Source organism: Sorex fumeus, unplaced genomic scaffold, assembly GCF_029834395.1.
Source record: "Sorex fumeus unplaced genomic scaffold, SorFum_2.1 ptg000014l, whole genome shotgun sequence".
Lineage (NCBI taxonomy): Eukaryota > Metazoa > Chordata > Mammalia > Eulipotyphla > Soricidae > Sorex > Sorex fumeus.
In genome coordinates, this window is record NW_026606071.1 from 13,115,320 (window position 1) to 13,132,667 (window position 17,348).

General features: G+C 36.5%; 1 protein-coding gene across 1 annotated transcript in view; it reads right to left on the minus strand.

Moving 5' to 3' along the window:
- DNAH7 (dynein axonemal heavy chain 7) overlaps positions 1-17,348 on the minus strand; it is a 277,547-nt gene that overhangs the window by 18,870 nt on the left and 241,329 nt on the right. The window contains exons 57-59 of the mRNA XM_056111947.1: positions 16,000-16,161; positions 6,774-6,959; positions 4,965-5,102 (exon numbers count right to left, since the gene is read on the minus strand). Coding sequence (XP_055967922.1) covers positions 4,965-5,102; positions 6,774-6,959; positions 16,000-16,161 — 486 coding nt within the window. The remainder of the gene's footprint in view (positions 1-4,964; positions 5,103-6,773; positions 6,960-15,999; positions 16,162-17,348) is intronic.

Genomic DNA, 17,348 nt, shown 5'->3' on the forward strand with positions numbered 1-17,348 from the left:
TAGCATAGTGGTAGGGCATTTGCCTTGCATGCAGCCAACATGGCCGACCCGAGTTCGATTCCTCCACCCCTCTAGGAGAGCCCGGCAAGCTACTGAGAGTATCTCGCCCGCGGGACAGAGCCTGGCAAGCTACCTGTGACGTATTCAATATGCCAAACACAGTAACAACAAAGTCTCCAATGGAGATGTTACTGGGACCGCTCGACCGAATCGATGAACAGGAGGACAGTGACAGTGATTTATTAAAGAAATAAAGGTAAGTGTCTCATTTTCAAGGAGATATCACAAAATTTAACCTTTCCTGAGATCTCTGATAATTTCTAATTTTATAATATTTTTAATTTGAAACAATTTTTCTATTCAAAATAATCTGCCTTTAACAACTTTAACAATCTGACACCATTGACAAAAAAAGCAAAAATAAACAGTCTGGACTGCATCAAAGTCAAAGATTTTGCATAGCAAAAGAAACATGGGTCAAATTTTTAAAAATCTTCCTACTTAATGGGATTAAATATTTGCATAGAAAATGTCAGATAAAAAACTAATATTTAAGATACATAAAGAACTCGAACTCACAAAGCTCAGCAACAACTCAAATCCAATAATCTCATCAAAAATGAAAAGAGATAAGCAAACACTTGTTCAAAAAGGATATATAGATGGTTAAGTATATATATATACATATATATATATATATATATATATATATATATACTTTTTGGGTCACACCCGGGGATGCACAGGGCTTACTCCTGGCTCTGCACTCAGGAATTATCCCTGGCGGTGCTCAGGGGACCATATGAGATGCTGGGAATTGAACCCGGGTCGGCCACATGCAAGACAAACACCCTACCCGCTGTACTATCACTCCAGACCCAAGTAGGCATATTTAAAAAAAAGGTTTAATGTTGGATAACATTGGGCTGTCCTTGCTCCTCCCCAGGGATCTTACAGTTTATCGAGTTACTCCCACAACAGTGCCCCTGAGGGACACCCAATTCCATCAAGCACTAATAACCCTATATTTGCTTTCCTCTTTCCTTTATGCCATTTGCATGGCTTAGCAATGTCCTTTTTTTGTATACACACAGGAAGACAGTTGATGCTATGCTTTGTAATATGGGAGTTGATTGACTCCAAAATAATATTTACTCCTGGGCATTCATATTTACGTGACTTAAGCCTCAGTTTCCCTTAGTTCCTAGTACTCCATTATCAGGGTCCCGACAAAGGGGTTGGATGGACCCAGGGCAAGCTGTAAGCTACCCTGGCATAGAAAGGAGAAAAGCTAAGTGCTATAAGTATAATAAGTTAAGAGTATGGTCATGAAACTAACTCTGTCATGACCTATAAAGAAGTAACTGAATAAGGGCCCTGCTGAAGTTCATAAAGACTAATCTGGCCTGAGGACTGTAGTCTGGAATATATAATAGATGTCCCCAAGAAGAGCTAACTTTTAAGATTCATATATCTCTTACTGTGTTCATACAAAATGACTAAAATATTATAAGTAAATCTACTACAACTGTTTAAATGGATTACTAGCTGAGGAAAGGAGAAAGCAATATACCCTGGATGGAATCCTACCCTTGAGCGAATCTCCTAGTAATGTGGAATGCTGAACCTTAGAATGAGATTTTGTCCTTGAGTTAATCTCCAGTACTAGAGGCTTTACATGTGTTTGTTGTTATGATAACCCCACCTTTGTGTATGCCCCCCCTTTCATGATTTCTATATAACTATGCTGTAAGGGGATCGGGGGGGGGGGGGACTAGACATTGAAGAATGGAGGATGAAAAATGAGACTTTGCGACTTTGAGGATTAGAAGGAAGACTAGATGACAACAATGACTGGAAGTAGAGGACTACGAGACTACGATGTGACAAGGAAGAAAATGTAATGAAGTAGAGGACTTTGAGGTCTACAAGGAGACTAGGATGATGGAACTATGATGACTAGGACTACAACTAAAACCAAAACTACAATTGCACCAGAAGGGTAAAGATCGAACTACATTGGGGAGGAGAGAGAAATAAACTGTCACCGACCAGCCCCGGGTCCCAGTTCCTGTTTCTCTGTTTCCTTGGTCCTTTGTCCATCCGCTGCTGTGGACTGGTCTGGGGAGGCGGCTCTCAGCCACCAAATGCTCGAGTCCCATATGCCCGCGGACTTTTTCTTGGATACTCACAGCGTATGATTTATTACCAGGAAGATACAAATCAAAATGAGGGTGAAATATTATCTCATATCCATGAGAATGGCAGATATTAAAAAGAGTGAAAATAATCAGTATTGATGGAGAAGTGGTAAAAAAGGAACTTTCAATAAGTATCGGTGGGAATAATTTCTGGTTCTATGGAAAACAATATGGAAACTTCTCAAAAAACTAAATACAGAACTTATATACAAGCTAGTGTTTCCACTTCTTGGCATTCACCTCAAGAACACAAAAACATCAAGTCAAAAAGATATGAACACACCAATGTGTATCGCAGCCCTAAATACAATAGTTAGTAAACAGAAATACCCCAATGCCCAGTGAAAAATAGATAAAGTTGTGATATGTATACACTGTGGAATATTTCACAGTTATCAGAAAAAATAAAACGCGAAGACTGCTCTGACTTTGTAGAGTTGGAGAGCATCAGACTAAGCAAAATAAGCCAGGAGACTCAAATACCAGGTGAGCTTACTCATTTGTACTTGCAAGAGAAACATAACAAGAGAAAGGCAAACACTTGGCTTTTGATTACAGAACAGAATTAACTAAGCAAAATGGGAGAGGGGTGGAAAAGAGGTGAGTGACCATAAGGGTCATGATGAATGTAATGCAGGGTCTTGGGCACTTCTTCATGGTAAAAAGCTCAGCGTTTATCTACATCAAAACCATAAACATAAACACTATTCTAACCATGTTACCTAAACTTCAACAAAAAGCTTTTTAAAACACAAAAATAGAGTCTGGCAGATATTCAGAGCAAAACAAACGGCAAAATTAATAGTTCCACTTCCATTATTTCTCCTATAAAATTTAAAGGTATATATCAGTTAAATACATAATGTAAAATTCTTATCAATGTTAACTTGCTCTCCACACTGCAGTTCTACTCTATGTCTTTGCCTGTAAACTGTGGTAAACTCAGTGCTAAACTGCTGCTTGCTCATTACTATAACTGTACTTGCCAATCTGAGTTTGAACATATTGAAAGAGGTTGATTAATGACAGACTGAGAAGATACCTTGTGTGTATTCAAACTTATTTGTTTGGTTCTGAGTCATTTTTTGTTGTAATCAGCCCATTACTTTCCATGTCTCCAATAATGTGTTACACTCCATCAAGTTAAAACAAAGTCAAAAGATAGGTTGAAAGACTATTGTGTCGAATGTGCCTAAAGCCTTACTTATTTAGGTTTATAAATATACTTATATGCTTGGGCATAAACATACTTTCATGCTATTAACAAATAAACTAGACATATCTACCTTTTTCATTATTAGAAAATGTCACAGTAAAGTAGAAAAGAGCTAAGAATCTCGTGGCCTGTTCCATCAATGATACCACTCTAGGTCATTATCCTAATCTGGTTCTTTATGTCTTTCTTCCCCAGCACCTATGGCTACGTACCCTATAGATCCTAACCCACTTTAGCATCTAGAAAGAAAACATGATACACATCTGTTCAGAACACAGATTCTGGGTCCAAACTAGTGGGAACCAGTTTGCATGTCTTTGAATCTTGCCTTGAAATTATGTTGGCTGACATTGGACATACTACTTGAATTTTTTGTTTCAGTTTTCTATTATTATACGCAGTCCACTAATACACAAAAAGCACTAATAACAGAGCTAGCATACTCAATGTAGTATGTATGTTAACTACTATTATTGTTTCTCAAATTTCATAAATATATAAAAGCGGCTAGAATTAAAGTAGTGAATAATTTTCTTAGCTGAATAGTCACCCTAATTTACTGAAATTCCATTGAATCACTAAGAGATCTATTGTGATTAAAAAGCTTAAAAAAACAAAAATAAGAAAAAAACCCAAGCACATATTATAAAAGAAGATCATAAGAGAAGTCCTCTGAATAGCTAAAACTAATTCTCACTCCTAAACCTGCTCCCCTAAAATAGATGCTGGGCTTAACCCTAGTCTCACGTATCAAGAAAAGTGCTCTACCCTCCAGCACTAAACTATTTCCCTAGACCCCCAAGATTAATTGTTTTTCACTTAGTAAACTAACCATGGAACAGAGGTCTCTGATATTTCAGAAGATTATGCTTGGGTATATATACCCTTACACATTTACGTTCTTACCAGAGGGGCTACATACCAAGAGTCAACTGTGTATTTTTTTTCCTAATCATTTTTATTCATTTTGTGCTTACTACTGGAATTATAACATTTAAGCACATAATCTGAAAGAAAATCATTTCTATGTAGATTAAATGAAATATTCTTGAATGTTTAATACAGTTAAGTGTACTGTATACAGTTAAGTAATACAGTTAAGTCACTTTTTAAAACTTTTTGAATTACTAAGTGGCTAGAAAATGAAGTTGGCAAAATTCTAGATGGGCTCTAGCCTCACCCTGCTTCCCTGAAACCTTTGAATTTTCTACAAAAGGGGCATGAGATAGAAAATATGTCGGCATAGTTTATGCAAGAAAGGTAAAAATATAACCTTAGCAAACAGTGATATTAAAGAATACTTAGAGATTTTCAAAGAAACATAGTGATATAGGATGATTCCTTTCAACAAAGGATGGTTGAAATATATCCCCCACACTATGTATTCTTGTTTAAAGCCACATTTAATGTCTCTATTTTTACTTCTTGTCCTCAGAGTCGTTCTCCACTTAGACAGAATTGTGCACTTGGACCTCAACTGTGTGGACACAGCTGCTTGGGAACAGCCTTTCCAGTCTCAGAAGTCAGATCCTATTCAGATCACATACCTGTGTGAGAAGAATATTATCGAATAACAGTTGAGTTTCTGACTGGTCTTTAGTGATATCTGCATTGGCATTCATCCCAAAGATTTCTGGTGCTGGGGTCAGCGGTAGAGTCTTTGTATATTCGATATAGCTTTTGTGCTGCAAAGATGAATAGCCAGGGGTGAGGAGGTTAGACAATTATCCTGGAGAACTTTTTCACTTTAAAGAGACCATTTTTCAATACTCTAGTTATTGAGTGGATGTGCCTATGAGACTGGACTCTGTAATGCTTTCATTTTCTTTCAACCTCAGCCAAAGTTTAAAAAAGAAAAAGATTGGGGCACATTTAGAGAGAAAAAGAAAATGTACCATTCAACCGCAATGGAGTTTTAAACGAAGAAAGAAATATTCTGATCAAAAAAAGTGTTTTAAAAAAGAACTCTCCCGATCACGTTTCTTAATCATTTCCTCCAGAAAATCTTTTTGTACAATATTTTACTGATGTCTGTCCTTAATTTGCTGCAACAACATGTTTTATTTTTCTGCTTTGCTGATTTTTCTGTTCATTTCTTCTAATGTGTTACAACCCTATGATTCAGGAGAGTGAAAATCACCTAAAATTCTGTTATTTGAGATAATAAACAATAATAATGCTTATCTTTGGGGGCTCGGGGGAAGGTACAACACCCATAAAGTGTGGGGGCTCTGTACTGAGGAGGAATCCCTGGTTATGCTAAGGGGACCGGGTATGGGATTTTGAACAGGGTGGGCTGAGTGCAAGGCAAGCATTTTACCTCTTGTACTATCTCTCTCTGACCCAGCTATGCATATCTTTTCATGCATATCTATGAACATTTTATTTAAATGAGCAATTAAAATTACATACTTTTTATGATTCTGATATAATCATAGACATTTATATACACATATGTTTTGGGGGATGACAATGATTTTTTTTTACCTAGGCAATATTAGTCATATGCCTAATTTTATTTTTTTCACACTTGATAATTATCAGTTAGCATTGGTCACACATGACTCCTCAAGGTGACTTGCTATACCAAATCAGTGATCTAAACTCTGGTTCATATGTAACTCTTCATTGTTACCAACATCTGCTTTCAGCCAGCACTAATCCTAGAGGATAAAAGGTAAAGGTTTGAAGACTTATTCTCAGTGTGTCTATAGCATGTGGTAATTCATTTACTGTTTCAGCCTGCGCTGATATGTCTAAGGACACATCAGCAGTCCTTAGAGAGTCTGTTGTGTGATCATTGGAAGCCAGACACCACATCTTCCCATTAGACAGTACTGAAGAAAAAAGCAAAAGGGAACAGTGAGCCTATTACTCTGTACCTGTGTAGCCGTGGGTGAGTCATTCAACTTCAGACAATTTGCCTGCTCATTTGTCAAAGGGACAGAATGCTAATACCAGTTAATTTGATGCTCTAGAGACCGCTTTTTAAGTCACAAAGCATAATACAAATATGAACAAATATTATTGTTCACATGACTCTGGAACCTCCTCTCAGGAGTGACATTTTAAAATATTTTCAATGTAACATTTAATGTCTTTTGCCCCCCCCAAATTAAATTCATGATAATAGAACTTCAGATCTAGAGGAAGCTCCTTTGGGTGAGGACCTTTTCTGATACTCCTCATATTTCAGCAGAAGAGAAACCATAAGTTCCGTCTGTGCTTTTGCTCTGTCCCTGTGAGCCTGAAGAAAGACTGTGTGGGTATTACTAGAAAACAAGGCCTTGGGGAAAGTGACTACTTTTTGGAACAAGAATCCTATGCTTCGCTGCTTCTAGTTTTCTTGAACTTACATCACCAGAAGGAGGAACAAAATAGATGCCGCTTGAGTCAAATTTATATTGTTCACTTTGAACTAATTCTGAATTGTAGAACTTGTTCAGGATACTGCGCAGCGTGCGCCGGTCCCAGTCGTCAGTCACTCTGCCACCATAATTGCACTCCCCAGTCATGTATCGCAAAGCATCAAAAGGCAGTTCCTGAAATCGACAACTCAAGTCATTTCACTAGCTAAGCATTACTATTAGCACATTCTACAGAATGGTGGTTTTTTGAGGTTTTTGTTGTTGTTGTTTGATCATATATAAAGTTAAACATCTTATTTTTAAAAATGTGTCCATTAACAGAATGTTCCCTTATATACCTCTCTTGTAGCCATAGCAATGCCTCCTATAGTGTTTCTCCCCGCTGCGGGGGGCAGTGTGATATTTCTATTCAGTCAATGCAGAGAACAGGATTTCTCCATTAACTTGTGAATGCACCATTCGAGCAACAAATGATGCCTATTATGTGCCAGACACAGTGAATTAGGCCACTATCCATTCTTGAAAACCTTCTGATATAGAGACATTCAGAAACTGCAGAACTGGGTTAGGCCGAGTAGGCGACTATAGGAGATACAATGGGTGAAAGGGTTTTAGTACCTTAGAGACAGGCAAGATGTGACAACCTACTTTCAAAGAGATGTGAGAAAGTCTCCTGGAACACATACAATAATGTAAATAAATGTTACCTGAATAAAAAAATAATGATAATTTTAGCACAGCGGGTAGGGCGTTTGCCTTGCACGCAGCCAACATGGCCGACCCGAGTTCGATTCCTCCGCCCCTCTCGGAGAGCCCGGCAAGCTACCGAGAGTATTCGATATGCCAGACACAGTAACAACAAAGTCTCCAATGGGGACGTTACTGGGCCTGCTCGAGCAAATCGATGATCAACGGGAGGGCCTTAAAAACCAGGGCTGGAGAGATACTGGCCCATATCATTGGGGGGAAAATTGTTGGGATTAACCCTTTAGTTTTCCAAGTACAGCTGGGGAGGATAAAGTACATATAAGTCAGCATCAGATTCTTTCAGCACTTTTTATATTCATAAAAAAGTCATATATATTGACAATAAGAATCATACTATATATCCAATTTGCAAAAAAAGTTTCACTAGGTCTCACATTGGTATCATTTATCATTTCATGACTCCTTGATAGTACTATTTAAATAACTGTCTTCTAATATAGAGCACTTCAGTTGCTTCTAAAATATATTGTGTGAAACTGTTTCATTAAGTATATACTTTTAAAAATTCTAATGATAACTTAGTCACATTACTGTAAGGAATATTGTCAAGAAAAATTTAGGGCTGGAGTGATAGTACAGCGGGATAGTACAGCATTTGCCATGCACATGGCCAACCCAGTTCGATTCCCAGCATCCCTTATGGTCTCCTAAACACTGCCAGGAGTAATTCCTGAGTGCAGAGCCAGGAGTAACCCCTGTGCATCACCGGGTGTGACCCAAAAAGCAAATAAAAAAAAAGAAGTTTATAAAAGCAATTTATTAATATCACCAACAGTTTTTCTGAAGGATCATAGCAATTATAGGAATCAGCTCTTTTAATCTTTGCTAACCTGATAGGTCAAAGATAATATTGTATTAATTTTTGTTTTCTAAATTATTAGAGAGGTTCATATTTTTTCAGATGCATAGTATCTTTTGTTCTAGAGTCCTACCTGAGATTTTTCTTCATTTTAAAAATTTTACTTTACTTTTATGTTATTTATAAACTGACAATTCTAAAGATTTTTTAAAAAAATTATTAGTTCATACTTTATGATATTCTAATACACTCCCAATTTAAAACATTTGAATGTAAAAATTTTAATTTTTTATTACTATTTCATTTATCTTAAGCATATATATGTATAGAATATGTTTAGGATAAAGACCAGTAGTATAGAGAATTATATTTCTCACTGTTTTCAACAAAACTGAGCATTTTATTTAAGGGGAGGGATGGGAGAGAGAATGCAGCAGTTAAGGTACCCCAGAGAACCTGGACTGAATCCCAATAAAACATAAGTTTTTTCTATATCCTATACCCTACCAAGGGTGTGGCCCGCAAACAAAACAAAATATTTATTAAATATTCGAATTTCTTATTTTGTTAAATTGTCTTCACTATTTTTTAACATTTTAAATAATAAGTTCTTTTACTGTTAAAAAACTTTATGAAGATTCTGAATTGGTGTGACAGCTAAATTTTGGAAATGTTTTCAATTTTCACTGCATTTAACTTTTATGGTGTTTATGATATTTAATATATAAATGTTTAAAAATACCTCTCACTAAAAAATAGCAGCCTTCTACTTTTTATTTTTTTCATCTTTTTTGTGCATTATATGACCTTGTGGCTGTAGGTGAAAAGGTAAAGTATGTGGGTGTGTACATACACCTCCTACACTGTGGTGACCCCATTTTGAAGAATCTCTTCAAAGAAACAGCACTAAAGAAGAGAAGGTAGTTGTGATTACAGAGGGGAAATTTATTGAATCAGGAATTGGAAATGAGACTTGTTACTTGGTAAACTGGAAGTGAAGGTGGTGAACAAAGCAGAGCATGTTGTCAGTGTCCAGCATGATGTGGAGAAATCCACTGAACCTAGAAGGAGGGTTCCAGCACATTTATATTCTCCCAACTGCATAGGCAAAGGGATTCTGAGCTAAAGCATCATACAGTGTTCTGGTCTGTTTTGTGGACAGTCCCCATCTCATAAAAATGAACTATTGTAAAAGAACAAACATGCAAATTAAATGGGTTGTATAGACAGTCGAGCATATGGACTATGCTTGCATGGACTAGCTGTCCTTAGGCAGGCATTGTGATGCTGAGACATAACCGGGCTCCGGAGAGACAGTTTGTTTTATGTAAACTAGGCTCAAACATGCCAACATGTCCCTGAGAGCCGATGGGTAAACTGTTGTTTCTGCAACAGCTCAGTGACAACAAAGACCAGTGAAATTGGGGAATTCATTCTTCAGAGGCACAGGGTTACTGGCTGGGATCTCGAAAAAGCAGCAGTTTCTTGAAGGTTTGGCTTCCTTGCTCCATTGTTATAGGGGCACTGAGCAGGAGGACAATGCATGTGAAAGTCAGCAACTAGTATCCCTGGTTATATGAGGCTGTTCATGCCGGCACTGATTACTAGCAAAACCCAAATAAAACTAAAACAAAGTTCTGAAAATGAAGGGGAAATGGAAACATTACAACAAAGATCTCTATTTTGGGAATGGTACACAATATATGTAGAATGAAAAGTGCAAGCTGAAAATAAACCCGCAAATACAATTTTAAAAAATTGTGCATATATATGTGTACCAAGTTGTACACTGGGAATCCCGTGGACAGACATGCATAAAGCATGACATTGGCTGTTGTGGGGTGAAGACAGAATGGAAGTGAGAGGGTGAGAGTAAAGGTGCTCCCCACCTCACTGCCTGCCTCTCTCTCTCTCTCTCTCTCTCTCTCTCTCTCTCACACACACACACACACACACACACACAAACACACACACCCCTCTACCAAAACAAGAACAACAGGGGCCTGAACCAGAACAATAGTACAGTGGTAGGGCATTTGCCTTGCACACGGCTGACTCGGGTTCAATTCCTGACATCCCATATAGTCCCCCAAGAACTGCCAGGATTAATTCCTGAGTGCGGAGCCAGGAGTAAGTCCTGAGCATCGCTGAGTGTGGCCCAAAAAGCTAAACAAAACAAAACAAACCCCCCTCAAGAACAACAAAGCAATTGTATTTCTACTCAGTATTAATATGTGTCTGCACTTTTTCTGGTCACTGTATTAGAGTGTGTAAGGGAAAGGAAAACAGCAATGATGAGCAAGTGCCAAAAAATTGGCTAGTATATTATCAGGACAAAATGTTTTTGTCCAAGAGGATAAGATTTCTTAACAGAAAGTTGCCTACAGTGACTATCAGCTAAAATGGCGTATAGAAAATGGGCTGTGGGTACACAAATTTTGTTCCAGAATCTGGTTGGTTATTCAATAATTCAAGTAAGACTCTTCCCAAAATAGAAAAGGACTGAAGACAGGAAAAGACATTTAAAGTAAAAGGAAAATATGTCTAGTCTCAGAAGCATAAAAAAAGTATATCAGACTCTTTCGTGAGTCTACCAGAGAGACACAACAAGCAGATTATGGAAACGTGTTACAGGGCAGAGGACAGGTGGGGGAGAGAAGCTTAGGAAGATAGGAAGCAGCAGGAGAGGGGTAGTCAGGTTAGTGACGATGACTCTCAGAAGACTCACTTAAGGGTGAGGAGAATGGTGGTTCTATTATCTTCATGCAAGTAAAGAATAAACAGTGGAAAATGAAAAGAGGACACCATAGATGAAATGTTTCTCATTCTGTTTCTTTTGCAAATTATCTCCCACTCTTTTAGTAAGTAACTTTTGACAAAACACATCAGTTCATCAGCCTCAAGGACACATGACATCTGATTAGAAATTAGGGCTCATTGCTGTTTTTCACTCTCAAAACTCATGAAATCATTGTTTTGTTACATTCCTATTGGTATGATTTCTTGAGAGGGCCTGTACTTTGCTACAATTTCATCTTCATATAGTATTCCTTTTCTTTTTTTTATATATTCTTGGATGGGTTTGGGGGCAAGAACACAGTTCCAAGTTCTGGGGGCAAGAACACAGTTCCAAGTTCTGTGATATACTTCCCAAATCCTTTATTCCTCCCCATCCTCATCATGTCCAAGTTTTATTTGTATTCCCCATAAAATCAGAATCAGAACACACATACCTCTGTTTCATTATCAGTGACACACTGGCCTACTTAGAATGCAGAAAGGCATTTTCTGATATGTTTAGGAGAACCTAAAATTGTAATTTCTAGTAGAACCACAAACATATTCTTATGCACAAATACGGGTTATTATATCACTCTTTCATTTGATTTCTAGATTATAATTAAGTTTCCTGATGGAAACAACTGCTGTCAACCTAGATTTAATGAATGTAACAAGAGATAGTTTAATTCTGAATGCTTAATTTGTAAAAACATTAGATCATTATGTTTTAAGAAAGCATGGTGCTTATTGGAGGATTATATTAGATTTACTATCATAAAGGAAACTGAATTGACATTCCTCAAAAGATTCCTCTTAAACCTCTAGTGAACTGTATATGATGCATGTACAGCAGGTTTGACAGGTTACCATCCTGGAGGAATGGGAAGCTCTGCTGAATGGCAGTTTAACAGAAGAAACCAGTTCAGTTAGTCCTGTCTATTATTAAAATATTCTAGATGAAAGTGAAATAGCTAATAATCTACCACATAGCTATTGAATTTAACACATTTCAGTGCTTTACTTTTTGCTACTAATGAAGAAAGAAAAACATAGTAGGACATATCTAAACAAAGCCATTTAAATACTATACTATTTTTGAAGGCTTAGGGTCCAGCATCTAACATTCCTGTTATATAGCCAATGGACACTTAATTTACTCTCTTTAGTGCTTGACATTTTGGAAGATTCCCTATTTATTCAGCATGCTCTGCCTACTTTTATTTTGTCTGAATGCTCTTGGCAAGTTTTTTTTGACCACTTTGCTACTATTGATATTTGGTGTTCACCAATATTCACTTTAGTTATCCACTGCACTCCACTAGCCCACCTGATATGTATGTGTATATATATATGTATGTGTGTGTGTGTGTATCACATATATATACTAATACATATGTACACATATACTTATTAATGCCTGAATATTTCTTATCTGGATTAATGGTACCACCAACAATTGAAACCAGAAAACAAACATCAGCTGGGACTTTTCCCTTTACCATTTGATATTTAACTCATTTCAGTTACTTCCCCCTTTACATCTATTGTATCTTTAACACATCCCCATCCTAGCTCAATCACTTTCAATTAAACTCTTACCGTGCATTTACCTCATTTATCTAGATGGCCTCTTGCATTTATTTCCTAGAACTGTCAATTAGGGGCTTAACTCAACATAAATTTATTGTTTGTCAGTTCTGAAGGCAAGTTTGAAACCAAGTTGCTTGCAAGGTCATTCTCCCTAGGAAGTGTCTAGAGGACCCTTCCTTGCTTTATACAACTTCTAGAAATCCTAGCTGTTCCTATCGGTGGAAAAACTCATCCTACTCCAGTATGGTCTCACATTAGTTTAACTCATTATATCTTTACATCTGTAATAATCCCAATTCATAAAAAAGGTCACAAACTGAAGTGCTATGACAGTAACTGTCAACTGTTAATATTTTGGGGTGGGCACAATTTAGCATCTAAAACTGACCTGTTGTCTTTCTAACCAGCTTTGTTGCTAGAAAAATCTTTTTTAAAAGCAAATATTCTAATAACAGTGGTAATGATAGAATACCCCCAGCCAGTTTGCTGGAATACAGGAATGTTCAGGATCACTTATACCTAGCTGAATCTTTTCACCAATTTACACATTTTTCGGAGGGGAAGGGTGCTTCTTGTGGTACTCTGTGTTGTTCTGATCCAAACCAGAGTAGGTACTCTACCACATGTGCCACATTCCTGGCACCTTACTTATATTTGCTAAGACCTTTCATTGCTATCTCTTCTCTCTACCTGAAATTTCAATTCTTAAACCTCCCTTCTTTATGTAACTGTCCAGCAGAACTGCTTACTCCTTATTTGTGTTTACATATGTAGTTTGTGTCCAAACTGGAATGTGTTCAGAGTAAAAGTAGGCGCTGATGGTAATTAGCATGATGCCATGTTAAAATATTACATATTAATTGACAAATCTATTTTAGTGTATAAATTTCCTAAATACTTATAGTATAGTGGTCCATTAGTAAACAAGAGGTTGCTCAACGTTTGAAAATGTTTTCAAAATAAAGTTACTGAAATAATAAAAAAATCTAAATAAAAGGTTTGCTTTTACTTTGAATTTACTAATTTACCTGAAAACATATTTATTTTTTAATTAAAATTATTTAAAAAAACAAAATAAAAAATATAATATTTAGGGGCTGGAGTACAGCACAGTGGGTAGGGTGTTTGCCTTGCATTCGGCCTGACCCTAGTTCAATTCCCAGCATCCTATATGGTCCCCTAAGCATGGCCAGGAGTAATTCCTGAGTACGTGAACCAGGAGTAACCCCTGTGCATCGCTGGGTGTGACCCAAAAAGCAAAAAACAAAAACAAAAAAATATATAATATTTATTTACACTAATTATATTAGGAAAGTTTAATTATAAAGTGTGTGAATATATACCAAGGAAAGTTGTTCTGCTTATACTCTCATGACATTTTTGTTTCTAATAACATAAATTTTCCTGAAATAAGGACTTTGCAATGTGAGCTAATTATTTTTAAACAAAATTTCTATAATCTTCTGCAAAATATCATTTTGCAGTGACTAAATTTAGATTTTTCATACTTTTGACTCTTCACTATAGACCATAAAATTTAAAGATTATAAGCAATGGATTCAGAACGAATTGCTAAATAGAGAAAGTCCTCATCCTTTTTATTTTGTTTCTAAATAGTAATAATTTTTGCTCAAATTTTTTCATAGGCACTGTATCACTATTTATTATTATTTTTTGATGGGGAGGAGGCACACCTGACAGTGTTCTATGCTCTGGGATCATTCCTGGGAGGGGTTAGGGGACCATATGCAGATTTAGAGATTGACCCAAGTCTGTCATGGGAAAGGCAAGTTTACTGCATAATCTTCCTGGCCTTATATCACTCCATGTTTGCTTCTAAACTTATTATCTTTAAAAAATACCTTTTTAAAGAAATACTTCCACAAAAATGAATTAATAAAACATGATTCTTTGGAATATTTACCAAATTAAAGAGCCACAAACATAGGGCTTAACCTTTTAAAAATTAATATAGAATAGGAATTTTTCCAAAGAAAAACAGAAACTCAAATAAAATATTATTCATATAAAATTCAGTATGGTCATTGGAGAGGCACTAATGCTCTGGGGTGGTGATGAAACATTCTATGTTTGTAATTTTATCATTAAGAATATTGTAAATCATGATGCCTAAATAAAAACTAAAAAAAAAATTCTTTAAAGGTGAAACAAGAGGAGCTAAAGTGATAGTACAGCAGGTAGAGATTTTTACCTTACACACAGCTGGCCTGGGTTCAACCCCTGGTATCCCATATGGTCCCCTGAGCACTGCCAGGAGTAATTCCTGAGTGCAGAGCCAGGAGTAACCTTTGAGCATTGCCAGATGTGACCCAAAAAGAAAAAAAAGTCAAAACAGAGAGAGAGAGAGATGAAATGAGTTAAACATATTTAAAAAACTATTAACTATATAAAAAAGATTCAAGGTCAAAAAATTCAATATGGTATATGAGCTCTGGTTATTTATTTCATTCTATTTCTCCTCTTTGTTTTATGTGAAATTTAATGCCTTCTCATTTGTAAGTCTTTGAAAAAATAATCATAATTCACCAAGAGATTCAAAGACAAAAATTTCCAGTAGCCCATAAACTGATTCTAATTTTGAGTAAGCCAAATATGAGCTCTGTATTTTGTAAAGTTCTATAACTCCATAGGTCATGAATTTTGACTTATTAAGAAGTTCTTCAAAGGTACAAACACAACAAAAACTCCAGTTAGTAGACAAGTAACAGAGGAAGCTTGTACTTCCATAAACTCTGTTTATATGTGTTCAGAACTAAAGAGAATAAAGTGGTTGAAGTAACAACATTAGGCTGTTTGGCTTCTACCCAGAATCTATACTTCAAGTTAACATCAAGGATTTAAATAGTTTGTTTTCTCCTGACAAATGGTCCAAACTCTAGAATAATACTACACTGACATTTCTATAAAAATAAAGTCATACTCCAGAACAAAAGGCAATCAGTCTATTTGCTTTTTCCATTTTCATTCTTGGTTGTTTTCTGGTCTGAAATCCTTTTTGAATTAAATATAATGTGACCACTTTTTATATATGTCCAAATACGTGATAAAATATTAGCTTCTGAACAAGCTGAACAACATTCTAATTTCCTACTATAGTAATTATGATAATAAAGTACCATTTAATATTAACTGCCAGGAACTACCCTCCTATTCATTTTATAAGAATGAAATTAATCAGAAGTCCCTACTTATTGCATAAGCACAATGTGATAAAGAGTAAGACAGGTAATGCACTTGCTGTGATTTTTATGATACCTCATACTGGTTCAGAAACATGTGGAGTTGCTGTACACTGATTCTTAGGTCAGTTTCATTGAACTCGTAAGGAATATTCCACCCCAGGGGTCCAAATTTCCGTCTTTCTTGTACCAAAGCATGAAAAAAACAGAGGCCATAAAGCAGTTTCTTGAATTCCTCCTGTAACAAGAAGAAAAACTACCACATTATTAGACCCTTAATGTGTTATAATTTGCAGTCAAAAATTAAAAATTAATTAATTCCTTTTGCTTATAAATATATCCATAAAATATAACTGAACTAGTATTGAGTATATTTCCAAAGACGATTCATGCAAAAATATTCCTGCATGCACCAGGGTTTCAAGAAACATGGGAAATTCACTCAATATATATAATGTGACAGGATTTTTGAGGTTCCACCTGATGAATTATAATGTAAAAAATAGAACTTCCAATGTATGATCCCAGGCCACCAAGAGAAATTTCAAAAGGAATAGCTCAAACTAATTAGATTGCTCTTCAAAACCTTTTGGACTAGAACCTTGGGCCTTTCTATGGATTTTCTGGTTATTCTCAGGTCATAAACAGTCCCATGGTCAGGTTCAATTACAAAGACAGGCTCAATTCAGAAATTATAAAATATGATGCACTGCCATTTTTACCTTCTACAAGAAGGGTAGAAGATATTAAAACTAGAACTGGACAGAAGATTTGTGAGATTTTTCTTGGAAACAGAACCTCCTAGGTGCTGAGAAAAGGGATCATGGAGTTTATCTTCTGTCCAAGCCAGAAAGAAGAAAATAGAGTTGATGTATGCTCCTTGCAGCCTGGGTGGAGTGGAAGAGTATGCGACACGTGTCTGAGAAAATCAAGCAATCTCTGGGCACAGGGAGACTGTGAGAGGGAAATGACTGTTCCACTTCCAACACCAGGAATATCAGTTGTTATAGATCGTTTGAAAGATTTCCAGATCAAGAGAACTTGTGTCATGGGGTGAGGAAAACTCAACAGGAGCCTATATATAGTGAGTGCTGGAAAACAAAGACTGAGGGGTGTGAGGAACAACCACTAGAAGGAACAGCACTGCCCACGGTGATGGTATCATAGTCAGAGGAGTCCTGTGGGTAGCTGAAAGAGAAGACACGAGAGAACACCCAAGAAAAAAGTCAGTTTTAGGCCCCAAATCTAAGTACAATCCAGAGAGCTCTAAGTCACGGCTTCCCAGAAAGAGAATTTCTGTCCCTTCCCACCTGACCAACACAAATACTCCATGCCTGGAGTCATTGGTTATCAGCCACTGGAGGAGTTACAGAAAGAAAAATGCCAACTCCATCCTGAGAAAAGACATAGGAAAGATGAAGTTGA